General features: G+C 49.0%; 4 protein-coding genes across 4 annotated transcripts; all 4 read right to left on the reverse strand.

Annotated features, from left to right (window-relative positions):
• Positions 1–297: 297 nt before the first annotated feature.
• LOC119437679 (kinesin-like protein KIF18B) lies at positions 298–1,119 on the reverse strand. Its single transcript, XM_037704671.1, has one exon. The coding sequence runs from the start codon at positions 1,117–1,119 to the stop codon at positions 298–300; it is 822 nt and encodes a 273-aa protein (XP_037560599.1).
• Positions 1,120–6,372: 5,253 nt separating this feature from the next.
• Positions 6,373–7,149, reverse strand: LOC119437690 (kinesin-like protein KIF18B). The gene has a single exon (XM_037704679.1). The coding sequence runs from the start codon at positions 7,147–7,149 to the stop codon at positions 6,373–6,375; it is 777 nt and encodes a 258-aa protein (XP_037560607.1).
• Positions 7,150–12,391: 5,242 nt separating this feature from the next.
• Positions 12,392–13,169, reverse strand: LOC119437700 (kinesin-like protein KIF18B). Its single transcript, XM_037704689.1, has 2 exons — positions 12,885–13,169; positions 12,392–12,814 (listed from the first exon to the last, which is right to left on the reverse strand). Exons 1-2 carry the CDS (start codon positions 13,167–13,169, stop codon positions 12,392–12,394), a joined length of 708 nt encoding a protein of 235 aa, XP_037560617.1.
• A 2,540-nt stretch (positions 13,170–15,709) lies between these two features.
• Positions 15,710–16,924, reverse strand: LOC119437712 (kinesin-like protein KIF18B). Its single transcript, XM_037704691.1, has one exon. The coding sequence runs from the start codon at positions 16,922–16,924 to the stop codon at positions 15,710–15,712; it is 1,215 nt and encodes a 404-aa protein (XP_037560619.1).
• Between the last annotated feature and the right edge of the window lie 4,721 nt (positions 16,925–21,645).

Genomic DNA, 21,645 nt, shown 5'->3' on the forward strand with positions numbered 1-21,645 from the left:
GCCCACAGGCCGTGCTAGGGTGACAGGACGGGAGTTGTGGACAGGACGTCCTTAGACGTCGCTGACCACTGTCACCACCACTGGTCTCCTGAGCTCGCAGCAGGGCGTCTTGGCTACCAGACTGTCTTTAAGCTCGCACACCTCAGCCTCAACTACAGTGTGCCACAATTCCACCTTCTCGAGCATACGCTGAAGGCCTTCCACCTTATGATTGTACTTCTCGTTGAGCGCGCTGTATATGCGTGGACATGGGTACGTTCCCATTGAGCACATTCTTTTTGGCCTGTAGCTCGATCTTCATGGCCCGCTCAGCGCATATTCCAGGGTGCTGCACGTTTTCGCCCAGTTCAGCTTCACCGCCGTCGCTGTCCCAATCACAAGGACGTCGCCCGAGCCACCCAGCGAGTCCTTGAGGATGTGGGTCAGCTTGGAGTCCTGGTACGGCACTTGCTGCGTCCCGTTCTTCGGGCGGGCGTTGATGCAGTTGCCGAGGGCCAGGAGCGACAGGTTGAGCTTAGTACCCTCGCGAATCTGATCCTCTGGGTCCCTACTGGCCGCAGCTGCGCGCTCCGCGCCGGCAAGGTCAACAGAGCACATCGAGACGCGAGTTTGCTTGCTCGTGCTTGTCGCATTCTCCGTCACTGTGGCGTAGCTCTGGAAGATGGCGTGCGACCATGAAGACTCAGCATTAGCGTCGGGAGCATGCTGCGTCCGGTTCTTGTTTCCTTTCAAGAGCAGATCGAGGAGGGTGCCGGCCTCTTTCACCCTGTGTATGGTAAGGTACAATATTCCAATGCCCTTGGCAGGGTCCAGGCAAAGCAGGTCTCGAAAAACCTTGTTGTAGACTTCTAGATAGGTGGCTGCTACGTCGCATGTCTGGCCCTCTGACCGCAGCTTGTCCACGCGCTGGTCCAACTTGCTGGGCATGAGGTAGACCACTCCGGGGCATTCCTCGGAGCCCAGCATGGCGAAAGTTGGCACCATTGTAGATTCCTCCGTGGTAGGGTTCCTCGACGTTGCGGTAGTCGACCTTACCACGGGCGGGGGCGTGATGATCACGAGGACGACGCTGGTGGTCTCGGAGTCACGATCGCTCAGTAGGCGCACGCGCACTGCCATGGTAAGGCGTACCCCGGGCGAAAGCGGGTCCTTGTTCGATCGGCGGCGTTTCGGGGCTGACGACTGCACGGTCTCGTTAGAACGCCTCCTGAGGTTTGCCGGCCCCACCGTAGATTCTTTCGTGGTAGAGCTACTCCATAGATGTTGAGGGATCCGGCCTGACCAAAGACGCGGTCGTGATGATCTAAGATGTCGAACGTCCAGTCAGGCACCAGGCGCGTTCTCCACCACGTGCTCGGCTTACTTCGGCCTCGTTATCACCGCTTGAGCCATATGAGCTTTATCTGGGGTCTGGAATTATTCCGCTTGATTCCAGATTTAACCAACTTAACTGTCCTGACTTTCCTGAAGCTTTATTATACATCCCTGTCCCATTTGCAACCCGTTTTCATCAATTCTCCAGAATCATTTTTCAGAACAGGATGGCGGCGTTACCGACAGCCACAAGTTATTTTTTTCATTCGCTGTTATCAAAACTTCAAGTTAGTCTACCGCGCCTGATTTCCCCCAAATCTAATTCGTTCAAAATAAAACTGACTTTTGATGATATTTTCCAAAACACCCGAAACTTATTTTCTGCGCGCATACTTGAAGGTCTCCTCCAAGACCATCTTAGTGAATTTCCGTCTCATTTGGTTATTTCTACGGACGCATCACAAGATTTAGAGAAGGCTGGTGTCGGCATCTTTTCAATCAACTCAACTGGTATTTTGATCTCCATCTCGCTGATTACACTCCAATATTTCTTGCTGAATTTCTAGCAGTTATTCTTGCCATCCGAAAATTGGGTCCACAGAATTCTCAAGTAATAGTGGTTACAGATGCGCTTTCGGTCTGTACACATTTAACTTACAACAATCAGTCACACCTGCTGAGTATATTTTCGAGTCTTGCCCCGGAAAACTTATCCGAAGTCCGCTTTCTCTGGGTCCCTGGGCATAGTGGAATCTTTGTAAACGAATCAGCTGACTCGCTCGCTTCGACATCACTAATCATAAATGTTCTTCCTGATTTCTCGTTTATAAAGGAGCTAGATTTAAGCGCCTTTTATTGCTGAATTGCAATGAATCGCCCATACTTTCCTCAGACGATTTTCAACATTTAAAATTTCGGTGGATCACGAGCAAGTGCCTTTCACGCCAATGTGAGGTGACGCTGACAAATTTCCGCTGCAGAGTTCCCCGCCTAAATTTTTATCTTCACAGATCTGGTTTATCAATCACTGACCTCTGCTAATTTTGTAATCAACCGGGAACTATTGACCATTTCTCTCTTTCTTCCCACCGCTTCTAGCTCCTCCCTCCGTAGAATGTTTCTGGGCCGCGATTTTGTAGCGATGCCTTATGACTTATTTTATAATAGTCTTATCATCCACTGCTCACGGCCGGCTGATCCCGTTGATAACGCGAGCGGACCGGCGCTCTGACCACTGACAAAGCGCGATAAGCGCGAAAAGGCATTATTACTTTAATGTCATCGCTACAAAATACCGGCCCTTATATTTCCAAGTAGTAATGTGGGTTTGGCACTAACAACACCACACATTTTGTCTTTTGGGGCCTGTCAATTAGGCACAAGCCAGGGTTCGATAATCACTGCTGTGCACAAATTCATTGAAGCATCCGGAAGGTTACCCTGCTAGGGTACCGACCGTGGGACATGTTATTTTATTTTTATTTTTATAGTTAGTTCTCCCTCAATTTTTTATTTAGTTAGTTTATGTATAGGCCCTCTCAAAATCTGTGTTAGGAGTTGCCAAAATCTTCATTTGGATTGTTTGCCTTTACCCCTTTTGTACGTTGTTGGGTGTATGTTTTATCCAGTGTGGCCAATCCCCCTCGTGGGTACGAGCCATGTTTTGAGGCAACAACAACAACAACAACATATGAGCCGCCTACGAGGGTGACGCTCCAGGAGCCCCTTCCACAGCCATCCGTTCCCCCCCCCCCCCCTCCCCCCCTCACCCCTAAAGTGTAATTTCCAGAATTCTGTTACCGACAGCATTTGATGTTTCTGCTGCGCTGCCTCTACCTTTTCAGTTCAAATTTTATTGCTGCTAAAATTCTACTGCATCATTATAAACGCGGACGTGCTCGGCTTTTAATGAATGTTTTCGCTTTATTTCTACAAATCCTGACACTAGGAGGACAAGAGGATTAGACGCACCAGCGGGGGCTACCTCATCTGTATTCTTTCACTTCAACTTTTTTTTATTTGCACTGGGAACACCATGCACATACAAGATATTTAAACAGATACGCAGTACAAAGTTCATTATATTTTTAAAGAGAACGAGGTAGGCAACTAACAGTCATTTCTGATGGTATGTATAGCTTATGCATAGAGCATGAATATGTTGCTGTATGTTCACCTCGCTTCAAATTGCTTTGCGTGCTTTTGTTTACCCTGAAAAAAAAAATATTGCAGACTTCAGTGACCCCTTTGGCAGAGTCTTTTATGAACGGCTTGTCAAATGCACGTCATGTGTCTCAGTATTGCTTTTCTTTCCAGTAGGCAATGCTAACGACTTAGGGAAAAAGAATGACTCGTCATCACAGCCCTGCGAATATGGATGTCAAGCGAAGCTGTTCAAAACCACCACTACAACTATGCTTTATGTCTTTACAGTAATGGTATAGTAATGCTATTTTAGAGTAATGGAAGCAATGGAAGAATAGTTTTGACATGACGCCACCACGAATAGCGGTGCTGGAACAACATTGAAATCAGTAGATAGGATGGTTATCTTATATACGAAAGGCTATGGACGTCACTCCCCACGCTGCACGCTGCCGTCGACGCGGCAGCTTGCGCAAATGTAATCTTTACCGGGAAGCGTATGCGGGGAGCGCTACGTGCTTCTCATTGCATGTATAGGCGCAGAAGCATCTTATCAATTATGTTATTCGGATGCTTGTTTTGAGATTGTTCTTTATTGAAATGTATGCTGTTATGTATGTTGTATACTGTGATTCGAAATAACGTATGCATTGTTCGCTTGACGTTACAATGTGCTTGTAGCCTCTACATTATGGGCGTATGAGCCATTGCATTTGGGGGTATGTGCCATATATGATAATAGTTTTCTCTCGATTTTACGCCACGAAGAAATCCCGGGATTCTTGCCATAAAAAGTGTCGCTGTAATATACTTCCGTACAAATTTGTTGGAAGTTACAGGAGTGCGTGTGTGCTCTCGTTCGTACTGTGTCCCCAAGCTATCGCCTAACAGGTTCTCAAGTCCCACCTCCGCGACCCCCTCCCGGTTCCTTTTCTTCCTCCTCTCCAACAGGTCGAATGGGTGGCGTGGGGAGAGGTTAATTATTGAGTTTGATAAATAAGAAAATTACTCATTGGCGATTTCGCACAACTTCTCCTACTGCCAAGAATGCTATGTTGGCGAAAGAAAAAGAAAACAAAACGAAGTATATCGTTTCAATCTCGAAGAGGGGATATGCAAAATTAGGCAGGCAGATGTCCCTATTCATCTCGTTTCACCCCCCCCCCCCCAAAAAAAAAAAAAAGATGACAGACGCGCCCTACAAGTGGAAATAAAAAGACGCAGTTTCGCCCGAAAGGCGAAGCATCAGTAGCGAGCTATACGGAGTAAGGATAGTAGTTTTATCGGCTATATAAAGTTGGACACATTCGCTTACTAACTGAATTAATAAGCATGATGTCAGTGCGCACAAGCAAACATGAATAGATCACACTCAATCCGCACACCATCGCTGTCAAAACGCTGGCGTGAGCAAGCGCGACGGCAGCAGCGAGCGAAGGTTAGTGCGGTCTATCGCTTCAACGGAAACTGATCGGCGAAAGCACAGCGCATGCAAAGGTAGGAGCCGTGTTGCAGATTGCTTTCAAGATATGGTGCGCGCGACCGCCCGGCGCCGCGCAAAGTACAAGTACGCAGTTGCTCGCAGAGCAGAAGCCGCAACCCTCACGCCCGCGCTGCTTCCCTGCTTTCCTCCTTGCGTGTGGGTGATTGAGTCGCCAGTTCTCCTTGCGCCCGGTCGCAAGCTAAGCATTTGGCGCCGCAGCTAAACGTCGCCTCCCCTCCCTCCCTTCCGTCCCCCACGGCCTCTCGCGCGACGAAAGAAGTCGCGTTTGGTTTCTGCCGTGCGTTCGCTCCCTATGAAAGCACGCGTCCCTCGCGCGCTTTCACTCGCACATGCAACATACGACGCGTGGCGACGATTTTATCGCCGCTGGACTTTATACGGAACCTCACGGCGAAGGCGGCGCCGACGGCCGAAATCCGCTTGGACTGTCCATATAATTCCTACGGAAATAAAAAACAGGCGCGCACGACCTAGTGCCACTATGCTTGCCACCATTTTGTTAAGACTAAATCCGCGCTCTTTGCACGCCTACCTTCGGCTGAATGGCCGCGTTCAAGACATTTTTGAAGCGTGACAGATACAGGAGACTAGAACACGTAAAAATAGGACAGTGGTACGTGTCACCTCAGCGGGCCCAGAGGATGATCATTTTGTGATATAGAGCAATCTAATTATGCGAAAGGAAGAAAGAAAAAAATAGCAAAAAAAAGGAGGGAACGCATTGCTCGCCACAAAGCTTCCCTCGAGAAGTATTGTTGCTCTTTACCCCTCGAACTTTAACGTTGTACTTAAAATACACAGTTGATTTGAGCGTGAGTTGCTGAAATGATAGACAGGCGAAGACGAGTGATTCAAGTTTTCTTCACATTATTTATTTATATATAAATTATTACGATTCAATGAAACCACGAAATAGTTATAAAAAGATCGATCAAAAGGCACACGGAGTCTCTCCGACTAAGTGCCGGGCAGCTCGAAAATATGTTGTTTTCCACGCATGTTGTTCAGCACAGCTCACAATGCGACACAACGCGATATGGGTTTGAATACTCGAGTTTACTTGACTGGGCTCATATCCGCGCTCGGCGACAAGACTGGAGTTGTGGACAGGACGTCCTTAGACGACGCTGGACCACTGCCGCCCACGCTGGTGGACTAAGCTTGCAGCAGGGCTTCTTGGCTACCAGACCGTCTCTGAGCCCTCGCACCTGAGCCTGAACTATGCTCTTCCACATTTCTATCTTCTCGAGCTTACGCTGAAGTCCTTCCACCCTGTGCGTGTACTTCTCGTTGGGCGCGCTGTATATGCGTGGACATGGGCACGTTCCCATTGAGCACATTTTTTTTGGCCTGTAGCTCGATCTTCATGGCCCGCTCAGCGCATATTCCAGGGTGCTGCACGTTTCCGCCTAGTTCAGCTTCACCGCCGTCGCTGTCCCAATCACAAGGACGTCGCCCGAGCCACCCAGCGAGTCCTTGAGGATGTGGGTCAGCTTGGAGTCCTGGTACGGCACTTGCTGCGTCCCGTTCTTCGGGCGGGCGTCGATGCAGTTGCCGAGGGCCAGGAGCGACAGGTTGAGCTTAGTACCCTCGCGCATCTGATCCTCTGGGTCCCTACTGGCCGCAGCTGCGCGCTCCGCGCCGGCAAGGTCAACAGAGCACATCGAGACGCGAGTTTGCTTGCTCGTGCTTGTCGCATTCTCCGTCACTGTGGCGTAGCTCTGGAAGATGGCGTGCGACCATGAAGACTCAGCATTAGCGTCGGGAGCATGCTGCGTCCGGTTCTTGTTCCCTTTCAAGAGCGGATCGAGGAGGGTGCCGGCCTCTTTCACCTTGTGTATGGTAAGGTACAATCTGCGAATGCCCTTGGCAGGGTCGAGGAACAGCAGGTCTCGAACTACCTTGTTGTAGACTTCTAGATAGGTGGCTGCTACGTCGCATGTCTGGCCCTCTGATAGCAGCTTGTCCACGCGCTGGTCCAACTTGCTGGGCATAAGGTAGACCACTGCGGGGCATTCCTCGCAGCCCAGCATGGCGAAAGTTGGCACCATTGTAGATTCCTCCGTGGTAGGGTTCCTCGACGTTGCGGTAGTCGACCTTACCACGGGCGGGGGCGTGATGATCACGAGGACGACGCTGGTGGTCTCGGAGTCACGATCGCTCAGTAGGCGCACGCGCACTGCCATGGTAAGGCGTACCCCGGGCGAAAGCGGGCTCCTTGTTCGATCGGTGGCGTTTCGGGGCTGACGACTGCACGGTCTCGTTAGAACGCCTCCTGAGGTTTGCCGGCCCCACCGTAGATTCTTTCGTGGTAGAGCTACTCCATAGATGTTGAGGGATCCGGCCTGACCAAAGACGCGGTCGTGATGATCTAAGATGGCGAACGTCCAGTCAGGCACCAGGCGCGTTCTCCACCACGTGCTCGGCTTACTTCGGCCTCGTTATCACCGCTTGAGCCATATGAGCTTTATCTGGGGTCTGGAATTATTCCACTTGATTCCAGATTTAACCAACTTAACTGTCCTGACTTTCCTGAAGCTTTATTATACATCCCTCTCCCATTTGCAACCCGTTTTCATCAATTCTCCAGAATCATTTTTCAGAACAGGATGGCGGCGTTACCGACAGCCACAAGTTATTTTTGTTCATTCGCTGTTATCAAAACTTCAAGTTAGTCTACCGCGCCTGATTTCCCCAAAATCTAATTCGTTCAAAGTAAAACTGACTTTTGATGATATTTTCCAAAACACCCGAAACTTATTCCTGCGCGCATACTTGAAGGTCTCCTCCAAGACCATCTTAGTGAATTTCCGTCTCATTTGGTTACTTCTACGGACACATCACAACATTTAGAGAAGGCTGGTGTCGGCATCTTTTCAATCAACTCAACTGGTATTTTGATCTCCATCTCGGTGATTACACTCCAATATTTCTTGCAGAATTTCTAGCAGTTATTCTTGCCATCCGAAAATTGGGTCCACAGAATTCTCAAGTAATAGTGGTTAGAGATGCGCTTTCGGTCTGTACACATTTAACTTACAATAATCAGTCACACCTGCTGAGTATATTTTCGACTCTTACCCCGGAAAATTTATCCGAAGTGCGCTTTCTCTGGGTCCCTGGACATAGTGGAATCTTTGTAAATGAATCAGCTGACTCGCTCGCTTCGACATCACTAAATGGTTCGGTCATAAATGTTCTTCCTGAATTCTCTTTTATAAAGGAGCTAGATTTAAGCGCCTTTTATTGCTGAATTGCAATGAATCGCCCATACTTTCCTCAGACGATTTTCGACATTTAAAATTTCGGTGGATCTCGAGCAAGTGCCTTTCACGCCAATGTGAGGTGACGCTGTCAAATTTCCGCTGCAGAGTTCCCCGCCTAAATTTTTATCTTCATAGATCTGGTTTATCAATCACTGACCTCTGCTAATGTTGTAATCAACCGGAAACTATTGACCATTTCTTTCTTTCTTCCCACCGCTTCTCCTCCCTCCGTAGAATGTTTCTGGGCCGCGATTTTGTAGCGATGCCTTATGACTTATTTTAGAATAGTCTTATCATCCACTGCTCACGGCCGGCTGATCCCGTTGATAACGCGAGCGGACCGGCGCTCTGACCACTGACAAAGCGCGATAAGCGCGAAAAGGCATTATTACTTTAAAGTCATCGCTACAAACTACCGGCCCTGATATTTCCAAGTAGTAATGTGGGTTTGGCACTAACAACACCAAACATTTTGTCTTTTGGGGCCTGTCAATTAGGCACAAGCCAGGGTTCGATGATCACTGCTGTGCACAAATTCATTGAAGCATCCGGAAGGTTACCCTGCTAGGGTACCGAACGTGGGACATGTTATTTTATTTTTATTTTTATAGTTAGTTCTCCCTCAATTTTTTATTTAGTTAGTTTATGTATAGGCCCTCTCAAAATCTGTGTTAGGAGTTGCGAAAATCTTCATTTTGATTGTTTGCCTTTACCCCTTTTGTACGTTGTTGGGTGTATGTTTTATCCAGTGTGGCCAATCCACCTCGAGGGTACGAGCCTTGTTTTGAGGCAACAACAACAACAACAACATATGAGCCGCCTACGAGGGTGACGCTCCAGAGCCCCTTCCACAGCCATCCGTCCCCCCCCCCCCCCCCTCACCCCTAAAGTGTAATTTCCAGAATTCTGTTACCGACAGCATTTGATGTTTCTTCTGCGCTGCCTCTACATTTTCAGTTCAAATTTTATTGCGCCTAAAATTCTACTGCATCATTATAAACGCGGACGTGTTCGGCTTTTAATGAATATTTTCGCTTTATTTCTACAAATCCTGACACTAGGAGGACAAGAGGATTAGACGCACCAGCGGGGGCTACCTCATCTGTATTCTTTCACTTCAACTTTTTTTTTATTTGCACTGGGAACACCATGCACATACAAGATATTTAAACAGATACGCAGTACAAAGTTCATTATATTTTTAAAGAGAACGAGGTAGCCAACTAACAGTCATTTCTGATGGTATGTATAGCTTATGCATAGAGCATGAATATGTTGCTGTATGTTCACCTCGCTTCAAATTGCTTTGCGTGCTTTTGTTTACCCTGAAAAAATATATGCGGACTTCAGTGACCCCTTTGGCAGAGTCTTTTATGAACGGCTTGTCAAATGCACGTCATGTGTCTCAGTATTGCTTTTCTTTCCAGTAGGCAATGCTAACGACTTAGGGAAAAAGAATGACTAGTCATCACAGCCCTGCGAATATGGATGTCAAGCGAAGCTGTTCAAAACCACCACTACAACTATGCTTTATGTCTTTACAGTATTGGTATAGTAATGCTATTTTAGAGTAATGGAAGCAATGGAAGAATAGTTTTGACATGACGCCAGCACGCATAGCGGTGCTGGAACAACATTGAAATCAGTTGATAGGATGGTTATCTTATATACGAAAGGCTATGGACGTCACTCCCCACGCTGCCGTCGACGCGGCAGCTTGCGCAAATGTAATCTTTACCGGGAAGCGTATGCGGGGAGCGCTACGTGCTTCTCTTTGCATGTATAGGCGCAGAAGCATCTTATCAATTATGTTATTCGGATGCTTGTTTTGAGATTGTTCTTTATTGAAATGTATGCTGTTATGTATGTTGTATACGTGATTCGAAATAACGTATGCATTGTTCGCTTGACGTTACAAAGTGCTTGTAGCCTCTACATTATGGGCGTATGAGCCATTGCATTGGGGGGTATGTGCCATATATGATAATAGTTTTCTCTCGATTTTACGCCACGAAGAAATCCCGGGATTCTTGCCATAAAAAGTGTCGCTGTAATATACTTCCGTACAAATTTGTTGGAAGTTACAGGAGTGCGTGTGTGCTCTCGTTCGTACTGTGTCCCCAAGCTATCGCCTAACAGGTTCTCAAGTCCCGCCTCCGCGACCCCCTCCCGGTTCCTTTTTTTCCTCCTCTCCAACAGGTCGAATGGGCGGCGTGGGGAGATGTTAATTACTGAGTTTGATAAATAAGTAAATCACTCATTGGCGATTTCGCACAACTTCTCCTACTGCCAAGAATGCTATGTTGGCGAAAAAAAAGAAAACAAAACGAAGTATATCGTTTCAATCTCGAAGAGGGGATATGCAAAATTAGGCAGGCAGATGTCCCTATTCATCTCGTTTCACCCCCCCCCCCCAAAAAAAAAAAAAAAAGATGACAGACGCGCCCTACAAGTGGAAATAAAAAGACGCAGTTTCGCCCGAAAGGCGAAGCATCAGTAGCGAGCTATACGGAGTAAGGATAGTAGTTTTATCGGCTATATAAAGTTGGACACATTCGCTTACTAACTGAATTAATAAGCATGATGTCAGTGCGCACAAGCAAACATGAATAGATCACACTCAATCCACACACCATCGCTGTCAAAACGCTGGCGTGAGCAAGCGCGACAGCAGCAGCGAGCGAAGGTTCGTGCGGTCTATCGCTTCAACGGAAACTGATCGGCGAAAGCACAGCGCATGCAAAGGTAGGAGCCGTGTTGCAGATCGCTTTCAAGATATGGTGCGCGCGACCGCCCGGCGCCGCGCAAAGTACAAGTACGCAGTTGCTCGCAGAGCAGAAGCCGCAACCCCTCCCGCCCGCGCTGCTTCCCCGCTTTCCTCCTTGCGTGTGGGTGATTGAGTCGCCAGTTCTCCTTGCGCCCGGTCGCAAGCTAAGCATTTGGCGCCGCAGCTAAACGTCGCCTCCCCTCCCTCCCACCCGTCCCCCACGGCCTCTCGCGCGACGAAAGAAGTCGCGTTTGGTTTCCGCCGTGCGTTCGCTCCCTATGAAAGCACGCGTCCCTCGCGCGCTTTCACTCGCACATGCAACATACGACGCGCGGCGACGATTTTATCGCCGCTGGACTTTATACGGAACCTCACGGCGAAGGCGGCGCCGACGTCAGAAATCCGCTTGGAGTGTCCGTATAATTCCTATGGCAATAAACAACTGAAGCGAACGACCTAGTGCCGCTATGCTTACCACCATTTCGTTAATACTAAATCCGCGCTCTTTGCACGCCTACCTTCGGCTGAATGGCCGCGTTCAAGACATTTTTGAAGCGTGACAGATACAGGAGACTAGAACACGTAAAAATAGGACAGTGGTACGTGTCACCTCAGCGGGCCCAGAGGATGATCATTTTGTGATATAGAGCAATCTAATTATGCGAAAGGAAGAAAGAAAAAAAATAGCAAAAAAAGGGGGGAACGCATTGCTCGCCACAAAGCTTCCTTCGAGAAGTATTGTTGCTCTTTACCCCTCGAACTTTAACGTTGTACTTAAAATACACAGTTGATTTGAGCGTGAGTTGCTGAAATGATAGACAGGCGAAGACGAGTGATTCAAGTTTTCTTCACATTATTTATTTATATATAAATTATTACGATTCAATGAAACCACGAAGTAGTTATAACAAGATCGATCAAGAGGCACACTGAGTCTCTCCGACTAAGTGCCGGGCAGCTCGAAAATATGTTGTTTTCCACGCATGTTGTTCAGCACAGCTCACAATGCGACACAACGCGATATGGGTTCGACTACTCGAGTTTACTAGACTGGGCCCATATCCGAGCTCGGCGACAAGACTGGAGTTGTGGACAGGACGTCCTTAGACGACGCTGGACCACTGCCGCCGACGCTGGTGGACTAAGCTTGCAGCAGGGCTTCTTGGCTACCAGACCGTCTTTGAGCCCTTGCACCTTAGCCTGAACTATGCTCTTCCACATTTCTATCTTCTCGAGCTTACGCTGAAGTCCTTCCACCTTGTGCGTGTACTTCTCGTTGGGCGCGCTGTATATGCGTGGACATGGGCACGTTCCCATTGAGCACATTTTTTTTGGCCTGTAGCTCGATCTTCATGGCCCGCTCAGCGCATATTCCAGGGTGCTGCACGCTTCCGCCTAGTTCAGCTTCACCGCCGTCGCTGTCCCAATCACAAGGACGTCGCCCGAGCCACCCAGCGAGTCCTTGAGGATGTGGGTCAGCTTGGAGTCCTGGTACGGCACTTGCTGCGTCCCGTTCTTCGGGCGGGCGTCGATGCAGTTGCCGAGGGCCAGGAGCGACAGGTTGAGCTTAGTACCCTCGCGAATCTGATCCTCTGGGTCCCTACTGGCCGCAGCTGCGCGCTCCGCGCCGGCAAGGTCAACAGAGCACATCGAGACGCGAGTTTGCTTGCGCGTGCTTGTCGCATTCTCCGTCACTGTGGCGTAGCTCTGGAAGATGGCGTGCGACCATGAAGACTCAGCATTAGCGTCGGGAGCATGCTGCGTCCGGTTCTTGTTCCCTTTCAAGAGCGGATCGAGGAGGGTGCCGGCCTCTTTCACCTTGTGTATGGTAAGGTACAATCTGCGAATGCCCTTGGCAGGGTCGAGGAACAGCAGGTCCTCGAACTACCTTGTTGTAGACTTCTAGATAGGTGGCTGCTACGTCGCATGTCTGGCCCTCTGATAGCAGCTTGTCCACGCGCTGGTCCAACTTGCTGGGCATAAGGTAGACCACTGCGGGGCATTCCTCGCAGCCCAGCATGGCGAAAGTTGGCACCATTGTAGATTCCTCCGTGGTAGGGTTCCTCGACGTTGCGGTAGTCGACCTTACCACGGGCGGGGGCGCGATAATCCCGAGGACGACGCTGGTGGTCTCGGAGTCACGATCGCCCAGTAGGCGCACGCGCACTGCCATGGTAAGCCGTACCCCGGGTGAAAGCGGGTCCTTGTTCGATCGGTGGCTGTTTCGGGGCTGACGACTGCACGGTCTCGTTAGAACGCCTCCTGAGGTTTGCCGGCCCCACCGTAGATTCTTTCGTGGTAGAGCTACTCCATAGATGTTGAGGGATCCGGCCTGACCAAAGACGCGGGCGTGATGACCTTAAGATGGCGATCGTCCAGTTGGGCACCGGGCGCGTTCTCCTCCACGTGCTCGGCTTACTTCGTCCTCTTCATCACCGCTGGAGCCATAGGAGCCGCTTACGGAGGAGGGAGGGGGGGGGGGGGGGCTCGGGAGCCCTCTCCGAAGCCATCTGTTCCCCTCTCTCCATTTCCAGAGTTCTGTTACCCATATCATTTGATGTTTCTTTTGAGCAACCTCTCCGTTTTCAGTTCAAATTTTATTGCGGCTAAAAGCTTACAGTATCATTGTTAGCGTGGACGTGCAGGGCTTTAGTTTATACTTTCGCTTTATTTCTGCAAATACTGACACTAGGAGGACATGTGTATTAGAAGCACCCGCGCGGCTACCTCATCCGTATTTTTTCCCTTCAACTTGTTCTTTTTTTTTCAATTTGCACTGAGAATGCACAGACACAACTTATTTAAACATATACACAGGACACAGTTCATTATACTTCTAAAGAGAACGAGGTAGCCAACTAACAGTTATTTCTAATGGCATGTATAGCTTATGCCTAAAGCATGTATATGATCCTGTACGTTCACGTCGCGTCAAATTGCTTTACGTGTTGCTTTTTTGACCCTGAAAAAAAAATCTGCAGACTTCCGTGACCCCTTCGGCAGAGTTTTCATGAACGGCTTGTGAAATGCACGATATGTGTCTCAGTATTGCTTTTGTTTCCAGTAGGCAAAGCTAACGACTTATGACAAAAAAAAATTACCTCGCCATCACGGCCCTGCGAATGCGGATGTTCAGCGCAGCTGTTCAAAACCACTACTACAACAGCTGAGTGGGGTATGCATTGCTTTATGGCTTTAAAGTAAGGGTAGTAATGCTATTTTAGAAGAATGGTAGCAATGGACGTATACTTTTGATATCACGCCACCGCCCATAGCGGTGCTGCAACAACATTGAAATCAGTTGATAGGCTGGTTATTTCATATACGAAAGGCTATGGACGTCACTCCCCACGCTGTACGATTCCGTCGACGCGGCAGCTTCCGCAAATGTAATCTCTACCGGGAAGCGTATGCGGGGAGCGCTACGTGCTCCTCATTGCATGTATAGGCGCAGAAGCATCTTATCAATTATGTTGTTCGGATGCTTGTTTTGAGATTGTTCTTTATTGAAATGTATGCTGTTCTGTATGTTGTATGCGTGATTCGAAAGAATGTATGCATTGTTTGCTTGACCTTGCTGAGTGCTTGTAGCCTCTGTATTATGGGCGTATGATGCCATTGCATTTGTGGGTATGAGCCATAGATGATGATAGTTTTCTCTCGATGCTACGCCACGAAGAAATCCCGGGATCCTCCTCATAAAAAGTTTCGCTGTAACCTATTTCCCTAGACATTTGTTGGAAGTTAGCGCAGTGCCTGTCTGCTCTCGCTCGTATTGGAAACAATACGAGCGAGAGCAGACAGGAGCGACGACCTAGTGCTGCTATTCGTGTCACCATTTCGTTCCGACTACATCGGCGCTGTTTTACCGCCTACCTTCGGCTGAATGGCCGCGTTGAATATTTTTTTGAAGCGTGACGACAGATACAGGAGACTACAATACGTAAAAATGGGACAGTGGTACGTGTCGCCTCAGCGCGCGGAGGATAGTCATTTTGTGATATAGAGCAATCTAATTATGCGAAAGGAAGAAAGAAAAAAAAAATAGCGAGAAAAAGGGGGGAACGCATTGCTAGCCATAAAGCTTCCCTCGAGAAGTATTGTTGCTCTTTACCCCTCGGAGGTATGGTTGTACTTAAAATACACAGTTGACTTGAGCGTGAGTTGCTAAAATGATAAAAAGGCGCGAAGACGGGTGATTCAAGTTTTCTTCAGATTATTTATTTATATATAAATTATGACGATTCAATGAAACCACGAAATAGTTATAAAAAGATATATCAAGAGGCGCACTGAGTCTCTCCATCTAAGTCCCGAGCGGTTCGAAAATATGGTGTTTTCCACGCATGTTGTTCAGCACAGCTCACAATGCGACACAACACGATACGGGTTCGACTACTCGAGGTTGCTAGACAGGGCCCATATCCGCGCTCGGCGACAAGACTGGAGTTGTGGACAGGACGTCCTTAGACGTCACTGGACCACTGCCGCCCCCGCTGGCCGACTAAGCTTGCAGCAGGGCTTCTTGGCTACCAGACCGTCTCTGAGCCCTCGCGCTTGAGCCTGAACTATGCTATTCCGCATTTCCATCTTCTCGAGCTTACGCTCAAGTACTTCCACCTTGTGAGTGTACTTCTCGTTGGGCGCGTTGTATATGCGTGGACATGGGCACGTTCCCATTGAGCACATTCTTTTTGGCCTGTAGCTCAATCTTCATGGCCCGCTCAGCACATATCCCATGGTGCTGCACGTTTCTTCGTAGCTGAGCCTCACCGCCATCGCTGTCCCAATCACAAGGACGTCGCCCGAGCCACCCAGCGAGTCCTTGAGGATGTGGGTCAGCTTGGAGTCCTGGTACGGCACTTGCTGCGTCCCGTTCTTCGGGCGGGCGTCGATGCAGTTGCCGAGGGCCAGCAGCGACAGGTTGAGCTTGGTACCCTCGCGCATCTGATCCTCTGCGTCCCTACTGGCCGAAGCTGCGCGCTCCGTGCTGGCAAGGTCAACAGAGCACATCGACACGCGAGTTTGCTTGCTCAGGCTTGTCGCATTCTCCGTCACTGTGACGTAGCTCTGGGAGATGGCATGCGACCATGAAGACTCAGAATTAGCGTTGGTGGTATGCTGCGTCCGGTTCTTTTCTTTCAAGAGCAGCTCGAGGAGGGCGCCGGTCGCCTTCGCCTTGTGTATGGTGAGGTTCAATAGGACAATGCTCTTGGCCGGGTCGAGGCACAGCAGGTCTCGAACAACCTTGTTGTAGATTTCTAGATAGGCGACTGCTACGTCGCATGTCTGGCCTTCTGAGTGCAGCTTAGGCGCGCGCTCGTACAGCTCGCTGGCCATGCGGGATACCATTCCATGGCATTCCTCGGAGCCCAGCAATGCGAAAGCTTTGTCGGCGCCAGTCGAAATGCACGCGAACAAAGAGCAATTGCAATCTTCAAGGAGCATCGTCACGATGCCCCTGGTGGTGTTCTCACACACATAAACATTGTCTTTTGTTTCATCCAAGAACCGATCAAACATGAACATTTGGTATTCATTGGGCTTGGCGTTAGCCCCGTCCCGAAAATGGAAAGACTCCGCCTCGGCCTTGGGGTCGAACACATGGCACCTGTAGTCCTGCACGCTGACGATGCTTGCGGTCTGAAAGTCACTAACGCTCAGTAGGCGCACACGCGCTGCCACGTTCACCCAAACACCGGGCGACGGCGGGTCTTTCCTCGATTGGCGACATTTCGTGGCTGACGACTGCGCGGCCTCGTTAGAACGTCTCTTGCGGTTTGGCGACACCATTGTAGATTCATCCGTGGTAGGGTGCTTCGACGTTACGGGAGTCGGCCTTACCAAGGGCGCGGGCGTGATGACCACGAGGACGATGCTGGTGGCCTCGGAGTCACGATCGCTCAGTAGGCGCATGTGCACTGCCATGGTCAGGCGTACCCGGGCTAAAGTGGGTGCTTGTTCGATCGGCGGCGCTTCGGTGCTTACGCTAGCGTGGTCTCTTTAGAACGCGTCCTGACGTCTGGCGGCACCACTGTATATTCCCGCGTGGTAGAGTGTATCGATGTCGTGGGATCCGGCCTAACCAAATACGCGGGCGTGATGATCTAAGATGGCGATCGTCCAGTCGGGCACCAGGCGCGTTCTCCACCACGTGCTCGGCTTACTTCGTCCTCTTCATCGTTGGAGCCATAGGCGTCGCCTACGTGTTGGGGGGGGGGGGGGGGTCTCTCTCAAGTGTCATTGCCAGAGTTCTGTTACCCACACCATTTAATGTTTGGTTTGAACTGCCGCTACCTCTTTAGTTACAATTTTATTACGGCTAAAAGCTTACTGAATCATTGTTAGCGTGGACATGCACGGCTTTTAATTCATACATTAGCTTTATTGCTGCAAATCCTGACACTAGGAGGACAAGCGCATTAGAAGCACCAGTGGTGGCTATATGCCCCATCCGTATGTTTTCACTTGAACTTTTCTTTACATTTGCACTGAGAACACCATGCATGGACACAATATATATTTAAACATATACACAGGACAAAGTTAATTATATTTTAAGAGAAAGAAATAGTCACCTAGTAATTATTTCTACTGGTATAATTAGCATATGCCTAGAGCTTGACTATGTAGCTCTATGTTCACATCGCTTCAAATATCTTTGCGTGCTTTTTTGACACTGAAAAAACCTGCAGACTTCAGTGACCCCTTCGGATTAGTCTTTTACCAACGGCATGTAAAATTCCTGTTAATGGTATGCGTCTCAGTATTGCTCCTCTTTCCAGTAGGCAATGCAGACTTATGAAAAAAAAATTTGACTCGCCACCACGGCCCTGCGAATGTGGATGTCAAGCGAAGCTGTTCTTCAGAACCACCGCTGCAACTGCTTAGGAGGATATGCTACGCTTTATGGCTTAAGACTAATCGTAGTAATCCTATTTTAAAGTAATGGTAGCAATGGAATAATAGTTTTGACATGACGCCACCGCTCATAGCGGTGCTGCAAAAACATTGAAATCAGTTGATAGGCTGCACTCTAAAAACAGTTGCACCCTTTGGGGCGTATTTTTGCCACAGAACACTAATCGTCATCTGACTTGCGTGGCTTTCCTTTGTTTAAACGCTGTGCGCCCGGCACTTCTCGGTCACGAACGACGAGAGCGTTATCAGCGTGACACAGCGTTCTCGACCGGAAAGTAGCAAGTGCAGAGTTTTCAAGATAGGAAACGCAAGCAACAGAGATGACGATTATTGTTGTGTGGCAAAAATGCACCCCAAAGGGTGCAACTGTTTTTAGAGTGTGGTTAATATATATGCTAAAGGCTAAGGACGTCACTCACCACGTCGCACACTGCCGTCGCCGCGGCAACAGTAATCTTTACCGGCAAACGTATGCGGGGAGCGCTACGTGCTTCGCATTGCACGTAGGCGCAGGAGCGTCTAATCAATTATGTTGTTCGGATGCTGGTTTTAAGATTGTTGTTTAGTGAAACTATGCTGTTCAATATGTTGTATGCGTGATTACAAAAAATGTATGTACTGTTCGCTTAACTTTGCTGAGTGCTTGTAGCCTCTGCCTCATGTGGGTATGAGCCTTTGCATTTGCTGGTATCAGTCATAGATGATGGTAGTTTTCTATTGACGTTACGCCACGAAAATCCCGGAATCCTAGCCATATATAGTTTTGCTGTAATACATTTCACTACAAATTTGTTGCAAGTTATAGCAGTGCGTGTCTGCTCTCACTCGTATTGTGTGCACCACGCTGTCATCCAACAGATTCTGAAGTCCCACCTCCGCCTCCCCTCCAGCTCCAGTTCTTCCTCCTCTCCAACAGGTCGAATAGGAGGCGTGGGGGAGAGGTGAATTGCTGAGTTTGATAACTGAGTAAACCATTCATTGGCGATTTCGTGAAACTTCTGATTTCCCACGGCCAAGAACGCTGTTTCGGAAAAAAGAAAACAGAAAAAAAAACATTTCTTTTTAATCTCGAAAAACAATGCCCAAGCAAACTTCCCTATACATCTCGTTTCACCCAAAAAAGATGACGGACGTCGCCTTCGAAGTGGAAATAAAAGAGGAGCACACGATCTATAGTGCCGCTATTCGTACCACTACGTCTTCCTGACTACACCCTCGGTGCTTGCACGCCTGCCCTCGGCAGAATGGCCGCGTTGAAGATGCTTTTGAAGCGTGACGACAAATACAGGAGACTAGAACACGTAAAAATAGGACAGTGGTACGTGTGACGTGAGCAGGCCCGGAGGTTGGTCATTTTGTTTATATAGACCAATTTAATGATGCGAAAGAAAGAAAGAAAGAAGGAAAGAAAGAAGGAAAGAAAGAAAATAGGGAAGAAAGGGGGGGGGGGGCACGAAGCTTTTGCGAAACGCGGAGTTTCATAGGCGTTCGCCACTTGTACTAGGCGCTTTACCGCGCTGCCAACTAAACTGTGAGCGTTCCCACCATGCGACGCAGCAAAATCAATAAAAGAGTCAAAAATATTTATCAATTTCACATAAAAGTCAGTTTGCAGTTATCCACGGCTTTGCGAAGTCATCTTATTGCACTTCATCTCGCCATACTAAGGCACTAATGTACAGACCGGAATAGGGCAGTATGCAGGGAGCCCCGAGTTCTGCTCGCTCCTTAATTCCATCCGAGTGTGTGCTATAGCAGTCGGCACCTGGGTTAACACGAATGTGACATAGCGCATATCGCATCATCAATCAGCCCATCATATTCGTGTAAACGTGAACAGTTATCGGGGGTATTTTCGTGCGTATATGTGAAGCAGCCTTTAACGAAGTCAAGTAAACAGCTCGCGCATCGCATCAAATGGCAGGGAGAGAAATCCGATGTGCCACGACGTGCGCAGTTTCTCCCGCATTCGCAAGCCAATGTTGTGCCACACGTCTTTGAACCAGCATTCATCGCGGTTGCTTGAGCTTCCTCACACTATGCTGGTGCCCAGACTTATACGCAAGACGGTTGAACGACCCATCACTTAGTTTAATGTTAGCTCTATAGCGGGATTAAGGGAAATAGAGTTACCGTTCCGCACACGACCTTTGCCAGAAGCGAGTTTTACGCACTTTCCGTGCGGGACGATATTCAACTATGCAGTAAATTTGACATACCAAGTGCACATAAGTGATTTTATCTATTTACCAAGCCTTGCGTGTGCTTCCAAAAACTGCGAGAGACAGCGCAATGACAGCCGGGAGCGTGATGTAGGCTCTAACCTCGTTATAACGAGCAGGATATAACTAAATAATGGTAACAACGAAGTAAATGAAGTTCCCCTTGAAATTCACATGAAGATCCATGTACTTAAAACGTCGTTTTAACAAAGTGCAATTGTCTTGCCAATTGATATAATGAATAAGATTAGTCTCTGATACCAAAAAATACCCGATCGCTGCGTGCCGTATATATATATCACCTTTCGCGGGGTTCTGCACTCATTCGCCGCGGCAGTTCCAAACTCCCCGGCCACGTGTCGAATGCGTCGACAAGCAACACTGGTCATTCTCACCGCCACGCATAGTTGCGCACCTGCGCATTCGGAGCAGCTCACGGTCGCACTTTGAATACACTTGGTTACTCCAATAGGTTTGTTCCATTCAGAAAAGGTGCACGTTGCCCCAAACTAAAAGGTGCATGTGGTGCCGTTTATGGTGCGCCGGGCTGCACCCCCTCACTGCAAAGTTCAAGGGTGCACTGCACCGCGGCGGCACCTTGCCTTGCACCCCGTGTAATCGAGCACGGGGGTGCATGGTGCAACACTGTAACTCGGGGAATCGAAGACCTAGGTGCAATTCACCGTTAATAGGTGCAGAAGATGCAGATAAATTTGGCTGAACTCAATAAACCTAATATTAGCTGTGTTTGTCTGGTTCAGCTCTGTGCCACCAGGTGACCACCATGCAGGCCGCTCACGTTTACGCCTCCGCCTCACGTTTACGCCTCACAATGGACGAGAAGGCAGCTATCTCAAGGCTGTCGCGTCAAGTGCTAAGTCGCGTGTTCCACACGCAGAAGATTCTTTTTGTGGTTTATTCAAACTTCCTCGCATGCGTTACCGTGTAGCGATTGCGTGGGCTACAAAGCTGTCTTCGTATTTCCATGTTTACAAGTGTACACCCATTGAGAATATTGCAGCGAAATTGTTGACCTCTAGCCCCAGTATGCACGTCCCGCTTGTGTTACACGGGGGGGGGGGGGGGGGGGGGGGGGTTACCCTGGCCGACATAAGTCCGTATCGGGGACATGGCGAGTGGACCAACATGAAGTCTGGTAGAGGAGAAGGAGAAACAGTGTGGCGACGGCACTGCAGCAATGGAGACGGGTAGACAGTGCTCCAGCAATATATAGACGGGTCGGGGCAGACGGGCAAGAGCGTGACGATGGCGCCTGCGAACGTGGCCTGCGCTGCTGAGGTTATAGACCCTTTTCGCGACGATCCCGTGGGCGCTTCCATGTTTGATCACGTGGTGACGCGTCCGTTGCTTGCCTCAACTGCCTCCGTGTTTACAATGAATGTGTATGACGCCGGTGCGGCTCAGGAAACCTCTGTTTCGGGACATATCGTAGACGGCGACTGGGTGGACGACACGAAGCTTTGGCCACAGCTACATAGGATATGT

Source organism: Dermacentor silvarum, chromosome 1 (genome assembly GCF_013339745.2).
Source record: "Dermacentor silvarum isolate Dsil-2018 chromosome 1, BIME_Dsil_1.4, whole genome shotgun sequence".
Taxonomy (NCBI): domain Eukaryota; kingdom Metazoa; phylum Arthropoda; class Arachnida; order Ixodida; family Ixodidae; genus Dermacentor; species Dermacentor silvarum.

What these genes read in the sequence shown, in the direction of transcription:
- LOC119437690 (XM_037704679.1), bottom strand. Translation starts at nt 7,149, where the DNA reads ATGGCAGTGCGCGTGCGCCTACTGAGCGATCGTGACTCCGAGACCACC.
- LOC119437712 (XM_037704691.1), bottom strand. Translation starts at nt 16,924, where the DNA reads ATGGCAGTGCACATGCGCCTACTGAGCGATCGTGACTCCGAGGCCACC.
- LOC119437679 (XM_037704671.1), bottom strand. Translation starts at nt 1,119, where the DNA reads ATGGCAGTGCGCGTGCGCCTACTGAGCGATCGTGACTCCGAGACCACC.
- LOC119437700 (XM_037704689.1), bottom strand. Translation starts at nt 13,169, where the DNA reads ATGGCAGTGCGCGTGCGCCTACTGGGCGATCGTGACTCCGAGACCACC. An exon ending in ATCTAGAAGTCTACAACAAG is followed by an intron (nt 12,815 to 12,884) that starts GTAGTTCGAGGA and finishes ACCATACACAAG; the next exon opens with GTGAAAGAGGCCGGCACCCT.